The sequence below is a fragment of the Pelodiscus sinensis genome, chromosome 2 (genome assembly GCF_052426305.1).
Source record: "Pelodiscus sinensis isolate ZL-2025 chromosome 2, ASM5242630v1, whole genome shotgun sequence".
In the NCBI taxonomy this organism is placed as follows: Eukaryota; Metazoa; Chordata; order Testudines; family Trionychidae; genus Pelodiscus; species Pelodiscus sinensis.
In genome coordinates this window covers 103956281-103973939 of record NC_143053.1, presented here as the reverse complement: position 1 = coordinate 103973939, position 17659 = coordinate 103956281, and the positions used below count along the sequence as shown (strand labels likewise).

Sequence of the window (17659 nt, the reverse complement as noted above, 5' to 3'; positions counted from 1 at the left end):
AATCAACCAAAGGACAATTATACACTTGCTTGCTTTCTCGCTCACTCTCTCACGCACACACGTGCATGCGCATGCACAAGCACATGCACACACACCCCAGTCCTGAGGGTATAAGTCAATGGATCCGAAAAAAACAAAAACAACAAGAGAACAAAGATTCTTTATTACATGCTGACCTGTCCAGTAATCAGTAAACAGAAGATCTAAGTAAAAGTTTTTATTTTAACACATCATTGCTCGTTCCTCTGCATGACCTCCTAGAAAGTTTATGAGTAAGTACCATTTTGAGAAGCTTGCTGATTTTAGGGTGCATCTACACAGCACTCTAAACTCAAAATAAGATATGCAATTTGTGTTACGCAAATTGCGTATCTTATTTTGATTGAATTTTGAAATAGCGTATTTCAAAATGTGGCAAATCTACACAGAGCCAAATATCAAAATGACAAGCTATTTCGATACATCCCTTAACATTCATAGAACGAGAGTTACAGGGATGCCAAAATAGATCTCAAAATAGCGGACACCCTATCTTGAAATAGCGAGCGCATTCAAAAGATGCGGAGTAGCTATTTCAGGATACTTCTAGTATCTCGAAATAGCCCCACTGTGTAGACATACCCTTAGAGAATAGAGAGAAACTGGTGTAAAGTACAATTTTTCCTCATGAAAAGGTCTGGCCTTTATAATCAAGGGATGTCTCAGAGCTGCCAACACAAAAATAACTGGTTTTGCCTTTGGCAACAGGTAGAGAGACTTGTTCACTGGGGTGAAATTCAGGTCTCCTTCACAAAACTTCTACTTTAGAAATAAAACAGTGAATAGAAGTTGCAATGCTTCTGTTACTTATGACATACTCTTACTACACAAATAATACTTCAGTGAGTTATAGACTTTTAGCTCCTATCACATCTCCAGGAAATGTAAAGTCATTAGGGGCACTGAGATAGCATTAATGAAAAGCCACATCTATATTTACAAAGCTGGATAGTTGGGTGGCAAAGACTGCAGCTCTGGGAGCATCTGACATTGTCACACAGGTCAGGACAAACTAGACTATCTTCCTGCACATCATTATAAAGATTTCAAAGGAAAAGAGATAGGAGAATAAAGTGCGCACACAACACGGAAATCTTTTGGATATATTGCACATTATTTATATTTAAATTATGCCAGATTCTATGTCACCACGATAACATTTTACACTCTGGAGCTACCAAAAATCTGAAACCTCCCAATCAGATTTATTTTAATGATTTTTAAAGTGAAGGCAGTCCTGATCCATTTCCTCACAGGTATTTAGGCATCTCAAACCCACTGATTTCAGTAGGAGTTTGGCACCTTGATACCTTTAAGGATCTGGCTCCAGCTCCTACTTAAATTTCCTGATTAAAAACTAGGGCTGGAGCCACCTGTTGGGGACACTGCCTAATTTAGGAGAACAAGAAGGGTAATTGGAAATCTCCTGGTTCCTATCTTGGGATATGAGAACAGTTAATTTGATATATGGCTTAAGTCCTGCCATTTTACCTCCTTAGGGAGTCCAGTGTGGGAGGCAGACAAAAAAGAGCCAGATTCTTTCTGCTTATGGGGGGGGGGGGGATTAAAGGTGTTTTCCTTTTATTGTTTTTTAACAAAACATTGTATTAGTGTGCTTTACATATATTAAACAATAGCAGCACTATAATGTGAAGAAACCTTATCCAAACTCTTGTCAGAAAAAGTTAATTAATACTAATAGCCACATTTAAAAGAGCACCTCATGTTCACATATTAGGTTAGTATTTCAAGTTTACCTGACAAAGCCCCTATTATATTGGTTCCCAGCACTGAGTAGTGAAAACATCTTACTAAATAAACTGTTTCTCCCACCCCCTTGTCCAGTTGATTTCATGGCATTGCCCCCACTCCTACCGATGCTGGCACAATGATGCAAACAGTGAAGTGTGAAGCTTAGAGAAAGCCTGTATTCTACACAAAGGCATCATGTATTTTGCATTTGGAGCCTACAGTCTTGGTTTATTAGAGTAAAACAGACGAAATATGTAGTTTAAGGGAAAAACTGTTTTTTCTCATTTGATTTTCAATACCCACTAGCATTTAGCTGAGAGTAAAGTAAAGGCAGCCATTTTAATGCACTCAGCTGGAATACAAGATTTTGCAGTGAAGTATAAAAGCATGCATCTAGTCTACACATCGCACTATGTTTAGTCAATGGCTAATCTGGCATCTGTTCAACTGTATGCTATATATGATAAAACAGAGAAGACGACTCAAGTAAACAGCATCCTAACCACTTCAGTTCGGGTGGCTGGAGAACATGGTGGCATTATCTGATGGATGTACAGCAACCTTTGCAAAACAAACTTAGTGGTTTTGGTTTTTGTTGTTGTTGTTGTTTTGTTTTGTTTCGTTTTTTGAGTTAAAAAGCCATCAGCACTAGTTGGCAACCTCAGCAAAGAGGCCAAGTGCTAAATTGGCAAATCACACAAACTATTCTCTCCTCCCTAAAGAAGGTCCCCATCAGGTTGTGCTGAGGCACGTGGGTAGGGCAGTATACGTAAGTTTACCTAGCTGTTGCTTGTACTGTACCACTATAGGGGTTAAGTAAGACTTCAGTCTTCAGTGCTGTCAAGTTGGCATCTTTCACAAGCAATATGAAAGATGAACATTAGAACCAGACAGCTCCTGATGACTGAATGTATTGCTGTCAAATGCTCCAGAAAATGCCCATAGAAAGCCTCTATGGAGGTCAGTAAATGGACTGATGATCTCACTAATTTACTATTAGACATCCAAGACTAAGACAGGATAATTCAGGCTGCCACAAGAAACACAGATGAACTTGATGGGGCAAGAGGTATTGTTCTATCCTAACAGTAATTAAATCCACAAAAGCATAACCCTCACAAAGGCTGCTTCTCTCTCAACAATAATAGTTGCAACTAGAGAGACTGTATTGCCCTATGCTGAATACAGGACACCTGGTAAAACTGCTTGAATTCAAGCAAGCTCAATGGCAATCAGTCAGAACTATGCAGTAGCCCCTCCCCAAATACGCTATAAAAACTCAAGGTCCTAGTGGGGGAATGGGGAGTCATGGGAGTCTAGGCTGGGGCTAGACGGGTTTGGGTATAGTTGCAGTGTAGTTGGGGGGCAGGGGCCAACAGGATTCAAGCCAACTCCATATGGCAGGCTCAAGGAGACAATTTGAACTCCAGCTTGATTCACCCTAACAGGCCACCCAGCCTGTCTTGGTTTTGGCAGGGAGGAGGCTTAACCAATACTTGTAACTCATAGGTGGTAGGGCTCATCTTAAAACACTTGAAAACAGCTCAGGGTGCCAGGAGACAGTAGCTCAAGGGGTAGAAAGAGGAGCAGCTAGGGGCTGTGTGTGATGGGGGGGTAGCTCAGAGTGCAGGGAATGAGTAGCTAAGGGCAGTGTGCGGGCATTGTGTGCAATGCTGCCAGTGAACATTACAAATGAACCCTGTAAAAAAATTCAACAGGAATCAAAGGAAGCAACAAAATCAATAATGCAAGATTTGTTTTCTAAGTTAGTCATTTGTTCAAAATGTAAAGATTACCTGATCCACTGGAACTTCTATCCGAGTGTCTTCATCTTCTTGGATTTCCACTGCCCCCCACATTTCACATCGTTTTCCACCAGCTTTGTAAATGCCTTCATCTACAAGCAGAAAGAAATATTGAGTAGACAAAAAGACCAACTGTGACACCGTGTGGAGCAACAACTGAACTGCATCTCAATTCTGTTTTTAAGAATAGCTTTCAAAGCTCACATATAATTTCCAGTTCAGACCTTTTAATGGATTTTAAATGTCTCATTATGTTCAATTTTGGTTCCTTTGTTTTCTAGTTACAGTTATACACATGCTACATTACGTTAAGGAAGGAAGGCTGAAGAGAGACAGACTGAACACACACCCTCGATGAACTCCCCTGAACTTTGCAGAAGCTCAGATGTGAACCTGATGTTTATATGCAGCGTGATAAGTCTGGTTTGTAAACAACAGAACATGCATATATATTCAAAAATATGATAAATGAGCTACTAAAATGTCCAATACTAAGAAAAACATCACACGCTCAGAAGAAAAAAATAAATGTAGTGAATTTGTAGCTGTGATGTTACAGTTTAGGATTTACAGCGATAACGTGTGAAACAACTCCAGTTTCCCAATAATTGGCACGTACAGCCTGAACAATAGGAGAAACTCTACAGATCTGTTTTATAAGGGCACTGGGAAACTACAGAGCACCTGCCCAGGACTGATTCAGCTAGGCAAAACTAAGAGGTTCACAAGCAGATTGTTTATTCCTAACCCTATTCTAGTTCACAACGGTTTTACACTAGTATTCTTTTTATTTGATTAAGTTGCTGTTGTACTCCATAAGTAACTTCTAAGTGCCTTAGCCAGGGACTTTTTTTTTTTTTTTTTTTTGGTATTAGGAAGCAGAATGATAGGTATATTCTATCTCCTCAAAGAGTAATAAGGGTTTAAAAAGCAGTTACTTACCTTTTGTAACTGTTGTTTTTTGAGATGTGCTGTTCATGTCCATGCCATGGAAAGTGTGTGTATGCCGCATGCACTGCTGCCAGAGATTTTTCCCTTAGTGATATCCATTGGGCCAGTTCTAGAACACTCTGCAGCCAAGTGCATAAGCACCAGTGTAAGGGGCATTACTGACCTCATACCCATTTTTTTTTTGTTCAGGCCAGTAACTCTGAGGCTGTGTCCAGACTCAGGGGTTTTTTCGGGAAAAGTAGCCTTTTTCCGAAAAAACTTCCCCTGCGTCCAGACTCAAGCCACGTTCTTTCGAAATTAAATCGAAAGAACGCGGCTTTTCTTTCGATGGCGGTAAACCTCATTTCATGAGGAAGAACACCTTCTTTCGAAAGTTCCTCTTTCGAAAGAAGGCGTTCTTCAATGTAAATAGGGCTTCTTCGAAAGAGAGCATCCAGACTCACTGGATGCTTTCTTTCGAAAAAGCAAGCCGCTTTTTCGAAAGTTCAATGTGCAGTCTAGACGCTCTCTTTCGAAAGAGGCTTGCAGTCTAGACATAGCCTGACAGACAGGTAAAAGGGTGGGCCATGGAATTACAGGTGCAACATCTCAAAAAATGACAATTACTAAAGGTTAGTAACAGCTTTTTTCTTCTTCGAGTGGCTGCTCATGTCCATTCCATGCTAGGTAACTCACTGATTAAAATACCACGCTCCCAAAACTGGCACTGTCTTGGGCCTGTTGGGTGACGGTGTGGTGGGACATGAAGATATGAATCAGTAATCAGGTTGCAGCTCTGCATGTGTCCTGGAATGGTACCTGTGCAAGAATGAAGCCTGGACTCTTGTGGAATGAATGGTCATAATTGCTGGAGGAGGGACACTCACCTGCTCATAGCAAGCCCAAAGAGAGGCAGTCAGCCAGGATGAGATTTGAGTTTACACAAGAATCCCTTTCATCCTCTCCATTACTGATACAAAGAGCTGCATGAATTTGCAGAATATCCCTTCTGTATAAGAGGCAAGAGCTCGCCTAATGTATGAAGTTGTTCCTCGGAGCTTTTGTGAGGTTTTTGGTAGATGGCAGAGAAAAATGACCTGGTTGTTAGGGAAATGTGACACCAATCATTGTCAGGAAGACCAGATGGGGGATGAATTTGAACCCCGTCCTTGAAGAACACTATGTAAGGTGGTTCTGACATAAGCACCTTGATCTGAGATACCCTTCTGGCCAAGGTGACCACCACCAAGAAGGCTGCCTTCCAGGAGAGAGGCACGATGCTAACAATTTAAAGGGGAGGGCCCATAAGCCTCAAACAGACCAAGTTGAAGTTCCATGGTGGAGGGAGGGTGTTGGTTTGAGAACCTGAGGCGAGAGGCTTTCCAACCCCTTGAGAAATCAGGCCATCATTAGAGGGAGAACACTGATCTTCCATTCACTGAGGAGTGGAAAGCTTTACATTTTACGTTTACATTTTAACGTCCCTAGTCCAAAGCCAGCTGGAAAGAGATCCTACCTGTGTTCTTACTTTCTTCTAGGAGGGCCATAAACTCCTGTCTTGACTCTTTGGTCAGAGAGTCTTTGAATTTATTCAGGGAGTCCCATTAATTAAGATGTCTCCCCAGCAAAGCTTGCTGATTAACAATGTACAGTTGGTGGCTACTTGTGCAATAAATCTTTCTTCCAAAACCACCTTGATTTGTAGGATCTTTTTGACTGAGAGTAGCACTTGGCCAGCTGTGCCAGACTCTTTCATTCACTGCAGATATCACCAGTCACTCCCAAGGGGGGAATGCAAGTACAGGTATTCATATCGTTTTGTTGGTATATAATACTTTCTCTGCCCTCTTTGAGGTGGGAGCAGGAGAAGGAGTTTGCTAGTAGGTGTCTATTGACCCCATCACTGCCCCATTAGGGAAAATCTCTCGCAACGGTGCACACAGTATGCATACACATACCATGCAATGGACATGAGCAAGCACTCAAAGAATGATGGGTACCAGCAGTAAAAAACAACAGGAGACTATTCGATGAGCTATGCAGAACTGATGGGTATATTAGAAATGGGATATCAAAGTGCTGACTGTACAGCTCTGATATCACGTGTAGGAAGAATTTCTCCAGATCTTGTAATGGCAGCATGTGCAGCAGTCGAGCACAAGTACAGAGGTGCTGTGATAATGGACTGACATCAAAAACATTTGTGTAAAGAGCATGCTAGTACTAAGAAAAATGTTAACTAAACAGGCACAAAACATGGTACGTTAAGTTAGGAGAATGCATCAATAAACAGAAATGAAATCTAATAGACCTATTGGAGAAATTTAAAGTATGCATAGGTATATACATCACCAACCAGTAAATAAAAAACTAATCAACAGTGGAGTATGCCAGCTACAGATATTTGTTAAAAAGAAAAAATGGAAGTATTACAGAATAAAAGTTTATTTAGATATGCGCCCAACCTGTGCAGAAGACTGCCTATTGATACACAAAACACCCGTGACACAACCTAAAAGTGCCCTTGAAAAATAGCACCTAAGTCAAATGCAGTAGTGCCATTCAATATGGGTATGGCCCATAACCAGCAACACACAAATACAAAGCTAAAACCACACTTCTCCATCAGTTCACCCCATTAGTACTCTGCTCCACTGTCAGGTGCCTGGAGCAGGCGGAAATACGAGCTTTGCAGCTTGCCGTGAAGGTTATCAGAGTCAGACTCTTTTTGGGCCAGAGTGTGGCAAGGAGTAAATTTCAAAACAGCAAGGCCCTCAAGAGAACATCCTTTTATCAGCCTTGTTTACACCAACTAGGCTTCTGTGCAAGTGCCTCTGTTGATCTCAGCTTCGATAGCACGGCATGTGGAGAGAGTATAATATAAAAAATGAAAGAACAGTTAAAGAGTGAAAAGGAAATGTTGGGTCTCTCCATTTAGTTTCTATATGGGGAATCACCAGCTAGAAAGGGTTGCTCTATCTCACCGACTAGGTAAAAGCCACTCTGAATCCAAAGGATTTATACTTAACTCTCCGATCTTGCAATCCCCATTCTAACCCCAGGCAACTGCTTTCTTAGCGGGTACTCCAAATTAAATGGATTCAACTCTGAAAGTACAACTTACACATAACGTGGGACTTCATATGAAGTGACCCATAATTTTCACTCCAACAGAAAAATTTATAGCGTCAGCTCCTATTCCCGTATAACATTTGCTTGGGTAGTTTAGCTGTAAAGTGACTGACCGTAATTGGCAGAAGGTCCCGTTTTACCCAGTTCTTTGGCACGGTTACTTCTTAAGCTAGCCTTGTGCTCCAGGTACTCCTTTGGTTGTTGAAGTAAGAGACTACAATCATGTTATCCAGGTCAATTGCTTTAAATAGAAGCCATTAAAAGGGTCCACAGCTCCTGCCTAGCTGCTAGCTCATTGCCTAGGAACCATGCGCAAGTCCTTTTAACTACTTCTATTTAAAGGGCTCGCACCTTCCATGTGGCTGCCAGGCAAGGCCACACCTGACAGGTGTGGGGAAGGTACAAGCCCTTTAAATAGAAGCAGTTAAAAGGACTCATGCTTCTCCAGCTCTCAGGCAATGCACTAGTAGCGCTGGAGCTGTGAGCCCTTTTAATTGCTTCTATTTAAAGGGCTCACGCCTCCCAAGCAGCTGGGTTGCCTGGCAGCCACCCAATGGGCACCAGACCTATACAAAGAAGCAATTGAAAGGGCTCGCAGCGCTGGCTCCATGCTAGCTCATTGCCTGGGAGCCAAGGACTCGTGAGGCCTTTCAACTGCTTCTATTTAAAGGGCTTGTGCCTTCCCCGTGGCTGTCAGGAACAGCCCTTGGGAAGGCGCGAGCCCTTTAAATAGAAGCAGTTGAAAGCAATTGAAAGGGCTCTTGCATCCCTGGCTCCCAGGTAACACACTAGCAGCGAGGCTGGGAGAAGCGAACCCTTTAAGTAGCAGGAATTGAAAGGGCTTGCAGCTCCCATCTCCAGCTAACGTGATGCCTGAGAGCCTCAGGGATGGCATGAGCCCTTTCAACTCCTGCTATTTAAAGGCTCCGCCCTTCCATCCACGGCTCTGCCCCTTTTATTGAACACCCCACCCCTTCAGGGGTGGCCCGTGAACACTTTAAAAATTTAAAAAGTGGCCCCCGTTCAAAAATTATTGCTCACTCCAGGTCTAGTTACTTTTGCCTCAGAACGCCTGGTGCAGTCTAGATGGAGCTTTCCTCTTTGGCTCTGGGTTCTTCAAGTTCTTTCAAAAAGCAGACCCATAGGACAGTGGTTCTCAACCTATCCCTCTCAAGCCTGATTTGTCTTGAAACTCCAAGTTTCACCTCACTTCAAAACTACTTACTTAAAAATCAGACATAAAAATACAAAAATGTCACAGTACACTGTTCCTGAAAAACTGCTATATCACAGTTCCCAGATTGAGAAACACAGATATAGTATATTGAGCAGTATAAACAAATTATTGTATGAAATTTTACTTTGGGGCGTCTTTGTGCGCTTTTTATGTAGCCTGTCGTAAAAGTAGACAAATATTTAGATCAACTGATGTATCCCCTGGAAGACCTCCAGAGGTAGCCCTGGTTGAGAGCCACTGCCATAGGGCACAGGATCATTGCTACAGAAGAAATTAGATCATGTTTATCCTCTTACAATGACTAGTTTCCATTACAGAGCACACCAAATATTAGAATGATACGGTACTAAGTCATGGATATTTCATAAAACTCAGTGGGGTTCAGCCCTCAATGCAGATGAAAAATAAAAGGGGAAGGGCGTGAACGTGTCTTTCCACAAAACTTTGATCCTGAGCCAGGTGGAGTTGAAAGGAACACCACAAAAAAACTTAGGGCAGCTTCAGGATTGTTCTAAATCGCACTGCTTGCAGCCAGCAGTCACAGCATGCCAGCACCTGTCAAAGTCCCTGTTACTCCCTGCACTCTGCTGGCTACGCTGGCTTTGCGCCCTGCAGATTCATCTGTGACAAGGGGAATTACTATCTCTGGAGGGACACTCCAACTGCTTTGGGCTGCCAACTAAACCCCAAAGAGGGAAACTGTAGATAAATTAGTAACAAATGTCCTAGACTATAACTATCTCAGAGCATTCTGTGGGAAATAATTCACCAAAGGGTATTTGTCTAAACAAAAGGATGCTCACAATAATGTGCAGATATTTCATTTAATAAACTGGGTCACATTTATTCTGTAGAAAGATTCACAAGAACTGTGTATTTGAAACCTCTGAGCAAAATAAGATGAGTCGCGATCCTTTCTTGCTTGATGTGATTCAATATTCCAGTGTAGCCTGACCGGAATCTTTTTGTACACTTTGCTAAACAAGACTATTACATGAATGTATTAAATAGTTAATGAGTTTCACATTCAGATAACTAGTAAGAAATCTATATATTTTTAAATAATTAACCATGGCAATTAACGCCTCTTGCATAAGCTCCTTTCCTAACCAGCCCTAACTATAAAAAAATTATTGTAGCACCAACATTTTATACAGCTATTTAATGCATTGCATATCTAGAACTGATTGAAGTGTAGCAGTCGGGATTAAAAAAAATCATTATAACAATGGCCTACCCTTAATATTTTATGGAAATCAGAGGAATTTATTAACTATAAGCTGTGCATGCAAGAAAGTTCATATGACTATTAAAAAAATTAATGGGAATTACCAGACTCTGCCTCATAAAATGCTAAGTCAAATTCAAAATAAAATGTAAAAAAATCTGTGGCTCATTAAATCCCACAGATTGCTCTAAGGAATGGAGGGGACCTATGAGTTTATGCCAGTCTATGGCATAATGTTCTTTTTGAAAATATCTCCAGGCTACACTGTGGAACACTCATAATTTTTCCTTTAAATTGATTTGTAGGTAATTCATTGTATGTGAAAAGAGAAGGAATTAAACAAAAATTAGTGGTGAGGAATCTGAATATTAAAAAAAAACCCAACTTTTCTTCATCTGATACTAATGTGGTCAAAAGGATCAAGCTTTAAAGCGTTTAGCTGCTTGCTTCAGAATGTACTGAATTCCTCATTACTCAAATATAGATTGTTGACATCAGACTCTTGAAATGGAAATGGCAAAAACTGTTTCTAGAAGGCTAACTTCATATGGAACAGTCTCCTTTATTGATAGGAATATAGTGAATGCTGAAGCAGAGAAAAGGGTGCTTACTTGTGTGCAATGGGTCATTGTGAAAGGATTATGTTATTTATCCTATTTTACCTACATGTGATATTTTGGGACTTAAGTTTACCCCCCTCCCCCTTCTTTGAATACTCCCCACATGTATTTTCTCTCTCTGCTTCTAGATGTCTAATTTATTCACTTGCTCAAATGACAGTTATAAACCATTAAAGACTATATAGTGTGCTACAATAATAAAGCATTGCCTGTTTTGTCTAGATCTGTTTTGATTTCTTGTCAGTTTTAAATGACATCACTCTTAGGTCCCTAGTGTACCTTGCATAACTAATCTCTCATAATAGCAAAACTGTCGTACAGTAGCAGATGAAGTGCTGAAACTTTTATTACATTTTACTCTATAGTGGGTTTTATTCTATATCTGTCGCTGGAGTATCTGGGGGGTATGTCTACACTACAGAGAAGATTGAAGCTGCCACTGTCAATCTTCTAGGATTCAAATTAGCAGGTCTAGTGAAGATACACCAATTTGAACTGAGAGGGGTACTCCGGTCAATGCCAGTAGTCCTGCTTCCACAAGGAGTATGGGAAGTCAAAGGGAGAGTGTTCTCCCTTCCACTTCCTGCAGTGTGGACAGCACCAAAAGCTGAATTAAGGTACTTCAATTTCAGCTACACAGTTAACGTAGCTGAAGTTGTATATCTTAATTTGACCTTATCCTGTAGCGTAGACATACCCTGAGTGCATTAAGTAATGTGTCTAATCTGTCACTCACGTTTTTTGTTCTTTCATCCTTTCCCCTCGAGCAGAAATGTGTATACAGTGGACTCTCTTGTTTTGGTATGGAAGGTTCTTTTTTATGTACATACATCTATATTTATATTATAGAAAGCAAAACTTAAAAAGTATGCTTTGCACTAGAAAGGTGGCAAGTTTTGTGGGAGCTATAAGCCTATATTCAGTGTCATGTGCACTGTCATATAAACTAATTGAAAATAATCCTCTTATTTCTTTCATCAGTTGTAATTACTACCCCTAATAAACCTCACATGCAGGGAAATGTCTGCAAACAAATATGATTATGATTTCTCTTTCATGAATGATAAATGAATAAACAAATACAACTTTCTTCTTTACTGAGTTATTGTCAATGCTTCAATTATTTTAGCATAGTAGCTCACCAATGAGCCAGCCACACCACTATATTTTAACTACAGACTTTTATAAAACACCTAAGTGTCAATATCATGTAAACATGGTTAACTACAATTTTAACTCTGAATACAAGACCGATATTCAACTATCCTTATATTTACATTATAAATTCACATCTCTTGGTATTAGTGGCAGTCATTCTTAATGAGTATGTTAATTTGCTCCAATGGTGCTTTCATTAATTTTATTAGAATAAAATACACCTCTCAAACATCTGGCTTCTAAAAGAGATGGTTTCTGCATATTTTTCTTGTAACTAGCCCTTCTATGCCAGCATTTTGGATGTTTCCATAAGAAAGGGGTGAGGAAGCTTTTTTGGGTTGGGGTCACTGACCCACAGACAATCAGTCAGGGACTGCACACAAGTGAGAAACAATACAAAACCATCACCAGCATGAGCTCCCCAATGCTAGGAGGAGCCCCAAGCCTCAGAGTCCGGATCCAGGCAAAGCTGGGGGCTGCATTCAGCCCTTGGACCTTAAGTTCCCCACCCCTGTCATAGGACATGTTAATGTAAAATATTGTAAATCAGGGCTACTCAACTTGTGCCCTGCGGGCCACATGTGTAGGTGCAGGGTAGCTATTTCAGGATACCGCTGGTTTCCCAAAATAGCCGTGTACTGTAGAAATACCCTACGTGACAGCAAGGTCCCTATAGGAAAACAGGCTCTGTGTGCTCCTCAGCTGAGCACATTCAGGTAGGGAGATCAGAATATGCTGACCGGTGACTGCTAGAACTATGGACATTAGCAATTCTCCAGGTTTCACCACTGATCTAATTTTCCAGGGTGATTCCATGCTGATTTTTCTGTATTCTACACTTGGAGCTGAACCTCTTCAGATCTAAGACTGGATGCAGAAAATCATAACTCCCCATCAAAGACTTTTGTCATCACAGACAACAGAGCACAGACTGCTGCGAAGCAATCCTTGACTGGCACATGGTTTTGATGTGTGTCTAGCCACACTGTTTCTTGCATCTCTGGCTGATGAGAGATGGCACAAATCAGTGGAAATTTGGAAAACACTGTAAATCCATAAATATACTAATGAGATCATAGATCGCACCCAGCTGCCTTTGGTAATCTCCCCCTCCTCTCCCACATTGGTTATAGCAAATGGAAATTTTGCTCACTGGAAGCAGGGATGGGCCTTGCTTCCCAAGCCCAGGTCTATTCCTCTTGTTCAGTCAGGCCTTGGGAACTATCATCACTTAGAGGGGCTGGATGATCCTTTACAGGAAAGATAACAAGCTTATTAGGCTCTAAAAGGATGCTCATTTCATCATGGGAGCTCTAAAGAGCATCATGCAAAGCCTCCCAAAGAAATTACTCACCTTTAATAGGAGCAGCTATGAGCCTGTATTTGTTCTGAAGCTCCTGGAATTCTAGTCTTCACAAGAGGATCCTCCTCTCCTGAGCCTGTTCATAACTATCTAGGGGTGTGTCGACGGAGCCATGTAGATGAGGCAGGATGACAAAGGGAAATGAAGTGGTGATTTAAATAATCGCTGTTTCATTTAAATCAAAATGGCCACTGCGCTGTGCCGATCAGCTGTTTGTCGGCACAGCGTGGCAGTCTAGACGGGGATCTGCCAACCTCAGAACTCTTTGTCAGCAGATCCTTTATGCCTCGTGAAACAAGGCTTACAGGATCTGCCGACAAAGGGTTCTGGAGTTGGCAGCTCCAAGTCTAGACTGCTGTGCTGTGCCGACAAACAGCTGATCGGCACAGCGCAGTGGCCATTTTGATTTAAATGAAGCGGCAATTATTTAAATCGCCCCTTCATTTCCCTTTGTCGAGTAAACTAATCTACATGGTTTCGTTGACGGAGCCATGTAGTCTAGACATACTCTAGGTGACCACTTCCAAGGAGACATCAAAACGTAACTGGAAATGAAGCAGAGGCTGGCCCACGCCTGCTTCACCTACTTGTGATCCAATGAGAATCCTCATCCAGAGCTTGCTGCAAAACAGTTAATGCTTCAGGACCTACTACAATCCCACTGAAGTTGATGGGAGTCTTTTCAGAGTACAACCTTTTGGCTGAATTCACCAAAATAGTGATTGTGTGCAGTTCAGGACTCCTTTGGATTTCAACATCCTCTCAAAAGGATCTTTCAGAATCTTGCCTCCTCCATGCAAGAGCAAAGAATCAGAGAATCATAAGGTTGGAAGAGACCTCAGGAGCAGGACCAATCCCAGTTGAATCATCCCAGCCAGGGCTTTGTCAAGCTGGGGCTTAGAAGTCTCTAGGGATGGAGATTCCACCACCTCCCGAGGTAACTCATTCCAGTGCTTCACCACCCTCCTAGTGAAATAGTTTTTCCTAATATCCAACTCAGACCTTCCCCACTGCAACCTGAAAATTAAAGAAGCTCTCCTTTGAGCTGGAGTCAAACGAGCCAACTAAGGATCACTTGTTGAGTGCCAGCTACAGTCCTCTGGTCTACTAGTAGGCCCATATGCAGGAGTGCGAAGGGTGAGAATACACCCCTCTTTGATCCCCCAAGTAAGCATGAGGGGACTATGTTAGGGCAGTGGGTCCATGGCTCAAGCTCAGCCCCTGTTTCCTCCTGCAGCAGGGAGCCTATGCTGGCGCTCCAGCTTTGGCCTCCCTCCCTCCCATGAGGTTGGAATGCCAGCACTAGCTTCCTGTTGAAGAGGAAGAGAAAGCCACAAGCCTTGCTGTGCAATCTGGCTCGCGGGGAAGAAGCACTGCCCCTCCTCCTCCCCTGGCTAGGGAACAGCAGCATGCAGGCATGCTGCCTGGAGGCTTTCCCTGCTGCTCTCACTGGCCAGAATTCAGCCACTGGGCGCAGTGGGAGGCCATGCTCAAGGGAAGTGCTGGGCATGAAGAAAGGTAAGCGCTCCCCTTCCTCTCATGCCTAGACCATACACCTCCAGTCCCCTCACACATACCCCCTCTGAGACCCCACACCTCCAGCCCACTCCTGCACCCTCCCCGCTGGACAGACACCCCATCTCCACCCTGCTCCTTGCACCCTCTCCTGCTCCTTCACTCTCCCTTCTGGACACACACTGCACTTTGCTCTTACCCCCTCCCCCTGGCCAGACACCCTACTCCCAGCCTGCTTCTGTATCCTACCTCCCATCCAGATCTCACACCCTCCTGCACCCCACCTCCTGCCCAGATTCTGCACCCCCATTCATCTCACTGGCAGCCCTGTCCCACGCACTGAAACCCCCGTGTTTTGTCCCAACCCCAGAGCCTGGGGGGGATCCACAAAATCCACTAACTCCAGAACCCCAGAAGGGTAAATCTGGTTTATAGGAAGCCCTGAACTTCAGTCCTCCCTGTCCCTCCTCTTCCCCCAATTGGACTAGAGTGCCAGAAGAGTGACATGTCTCGGTTGCGGGGCCACATCAGTGAAAGGTGGGGGGTTTTGGAGGGATTTTTTTTTTTTTTTTTTTTTTGCTTCTTACTTGTGTGATCCCCATCTGATTTTTCTGTGGGTCAGTGGCCCCATCCAAAAAAAAGGCTCCCCACCCCTGCCATAAACAAAAAAACCATGGGAACCTTTTGTGTTGGACATAAATTAATATTTTACTTTATATAAAATTAAGTTTGATAAACTAACAAAGTTAAAGTGCTTAATCGGCTTAATAATTTAAATTAATATTTCCTTTCTTACTGGTTAAATTAAACCATTCTCCCTAGCTGCAGCACTAGCAAAATGGCTTGGGCATAATTATGTAATTAACGGTAAGTTTCCATTAGCATCTGGTGGTCCATGGAAAGGTTTGCATTGAGCCAGGTGGACCACGGGCCAGAAAGTTTGAGAATCACTGTGTTAGGGGGATGGGAGAGCGTAGTGTTGCGGGGCGATGGGAGTGCGGCAGTGCTGGTGGAACGGTGCTCCCACCCACGAGAAGCGGCCCAAGCCCAGCCCCGCTGGCCGGAAGCCCCACCCGCACTTACCCAGCGCTGGCCTCATCGAGCAGATAGAGCAGCAGCAGGCAGAGGCAGCTGAGAGAGCGGGGGACCAAGGCACCCACGCCTTGGTAATTTAGGATCTTGGGGTAATTTTCCTCCAAGACACAGGAAATTCATCTATTGGCTCCCGCCTCACCAACAAAATTGGTCTTACTGCCCACTGAAGCTAATTATTGCTAAAATGTTTGACACACACATTTTACATGAAGTCACAGAGCCACACAGGAGCTGCGATCTCATAATCAAGGCTGCCAACGCCTGGAGTGGGGAGGCAAGCCCAGCATCACAGGACAGGAGTCACCACTGCAGGATGAATGTGGGTCAGGTTCATCCTCCAAGTGCAATAGGGCAGGGTAAAGATTGTAAAATAAGCCCTATTACAGGTTGGTGTGTCACATTAATAAAACCTTTAGGAACCACTGCTCTAATGTATCCCAAGGAGAGGGGAAATTGCACTGGTGGCAGTGCGACAGATCTTTTAATCAAGATGGCACTACAAAAACCACTCAGGTCCATTAGAAACCAGGGTGATGGTAACCATAGTTCAAACTATGATGATTAGGACCCTCCCCAACATGCTGTCTGACTGCAAAACTGGGGAAAGGGAACAGGCACCATCATGTAACAGAAATCTGGCTGGAGGAGTAAACAGATTGCTCTGTGTTTTAGAGTCACTTTAGCATAGTGCTTGTGGACCAGGGAAAAGAGTGAGAAAACAGCCTGCTCACCACTCCCATCTTAAGTTTCTCTAACACATTCAGGCAGACCACAAAGGTAGAAGGAAGCTAGTAAGAAAGAAGGAACATGGAGTCCCTTAACTTGCACTCACACTCCTCCAGATCAAAAGTTGTACCGATTTCATTAAAGTGGTTTGGAAATTGAATTAGTTAAATCAGCACCTCTGTCTTGTGTGGAGACACTTAGATCAATTTAGGAGTGCCCGGTGCTGATTTCATTTAAGTTCATTCCTTATCAACTTAAGCTAAATCAGCGTAAGATAGTCTTAAATTGATGTAATTACATTGGTACAGTCTTTGTGCATAGACAGACAAAGGCAAATTCCCTCTGATGTCAATGACAAACACAACCTTAAAAATATAATCATGTGCTTATGTGGTGTCCTGAAGAGGAATGGGTTTAAACACATGCTTCAGTATTTTACTTCACTGACCCACCCATTTAATAAATCTGTCTCTTCTTTCCACTTCAGTCTCATTCCCCACTGCTGGTACACAAAATGGAAAAATTGACTCAATATATTTGGAAGTTTCCTTCAGGATAAAGTCTATAATAGAATATTTAAAAGAAAAAAATAATGTTTTAGCACAAACAAGACTATCAAAGTACCTGTGATTAATCTTTGTGTTTAAACTGATTTACCATTCTCCTTTGGGAGCAATAAATACCTCTGGAGACTAATATTAAATAATTCACTTGAGATAAATCAGAAGGGGGGAAAAGATTACGTTTTATTTCATTGTCCCATCCAACCTCAAAAAGACTATTGATTTAGCAGTGTTTTTCACTAAAAAATGGATGCTACAATTCAAACATGAGTTCTCTTAAGTTGCTGCCAGCATCCCTATAAATATGAATTTCCTACAATTTACCTTTCACAAGAACACCTATCAGCTGTTCACAGCATGAAAAGCACACAAAAAAAGGCATTAGGAAAACATTTCTATAGCAAACTAGATTGATATTGCATTTACAAGGCAAAAGAAAACTATTACACTGCAGGCAGTAAAAGCCTAATTTTAGAGATACAGAGGGAAAATAACT

General features: G+C 42.4%; 1 protein-coding gene across 4 annotated transcripts in view; it reads right to left on the bottom strand.

The window, feature by feature from the left end:
- DCDC2 (doublecortin domain containing 2) overlaps positions 1-17659 on the bottom strand; it is a 119576-nt gene that overhangs the window by 20455 nt on the left and 81462 nt on the right. For all 4 annotated transcript variants that reach the window (XM_075921152.2, XM_075921153.2, XM_075921151.2 and 1 more), the window contains one exon: positions 3588-3688. In XM_075921152.2, coding sequence (XP_075777267.2) covers positions 3588-3688 — 101 coding nt within the window. The remainder of the gene's footprint in view (positions 1-3587; positions 3689-17659) is intronic.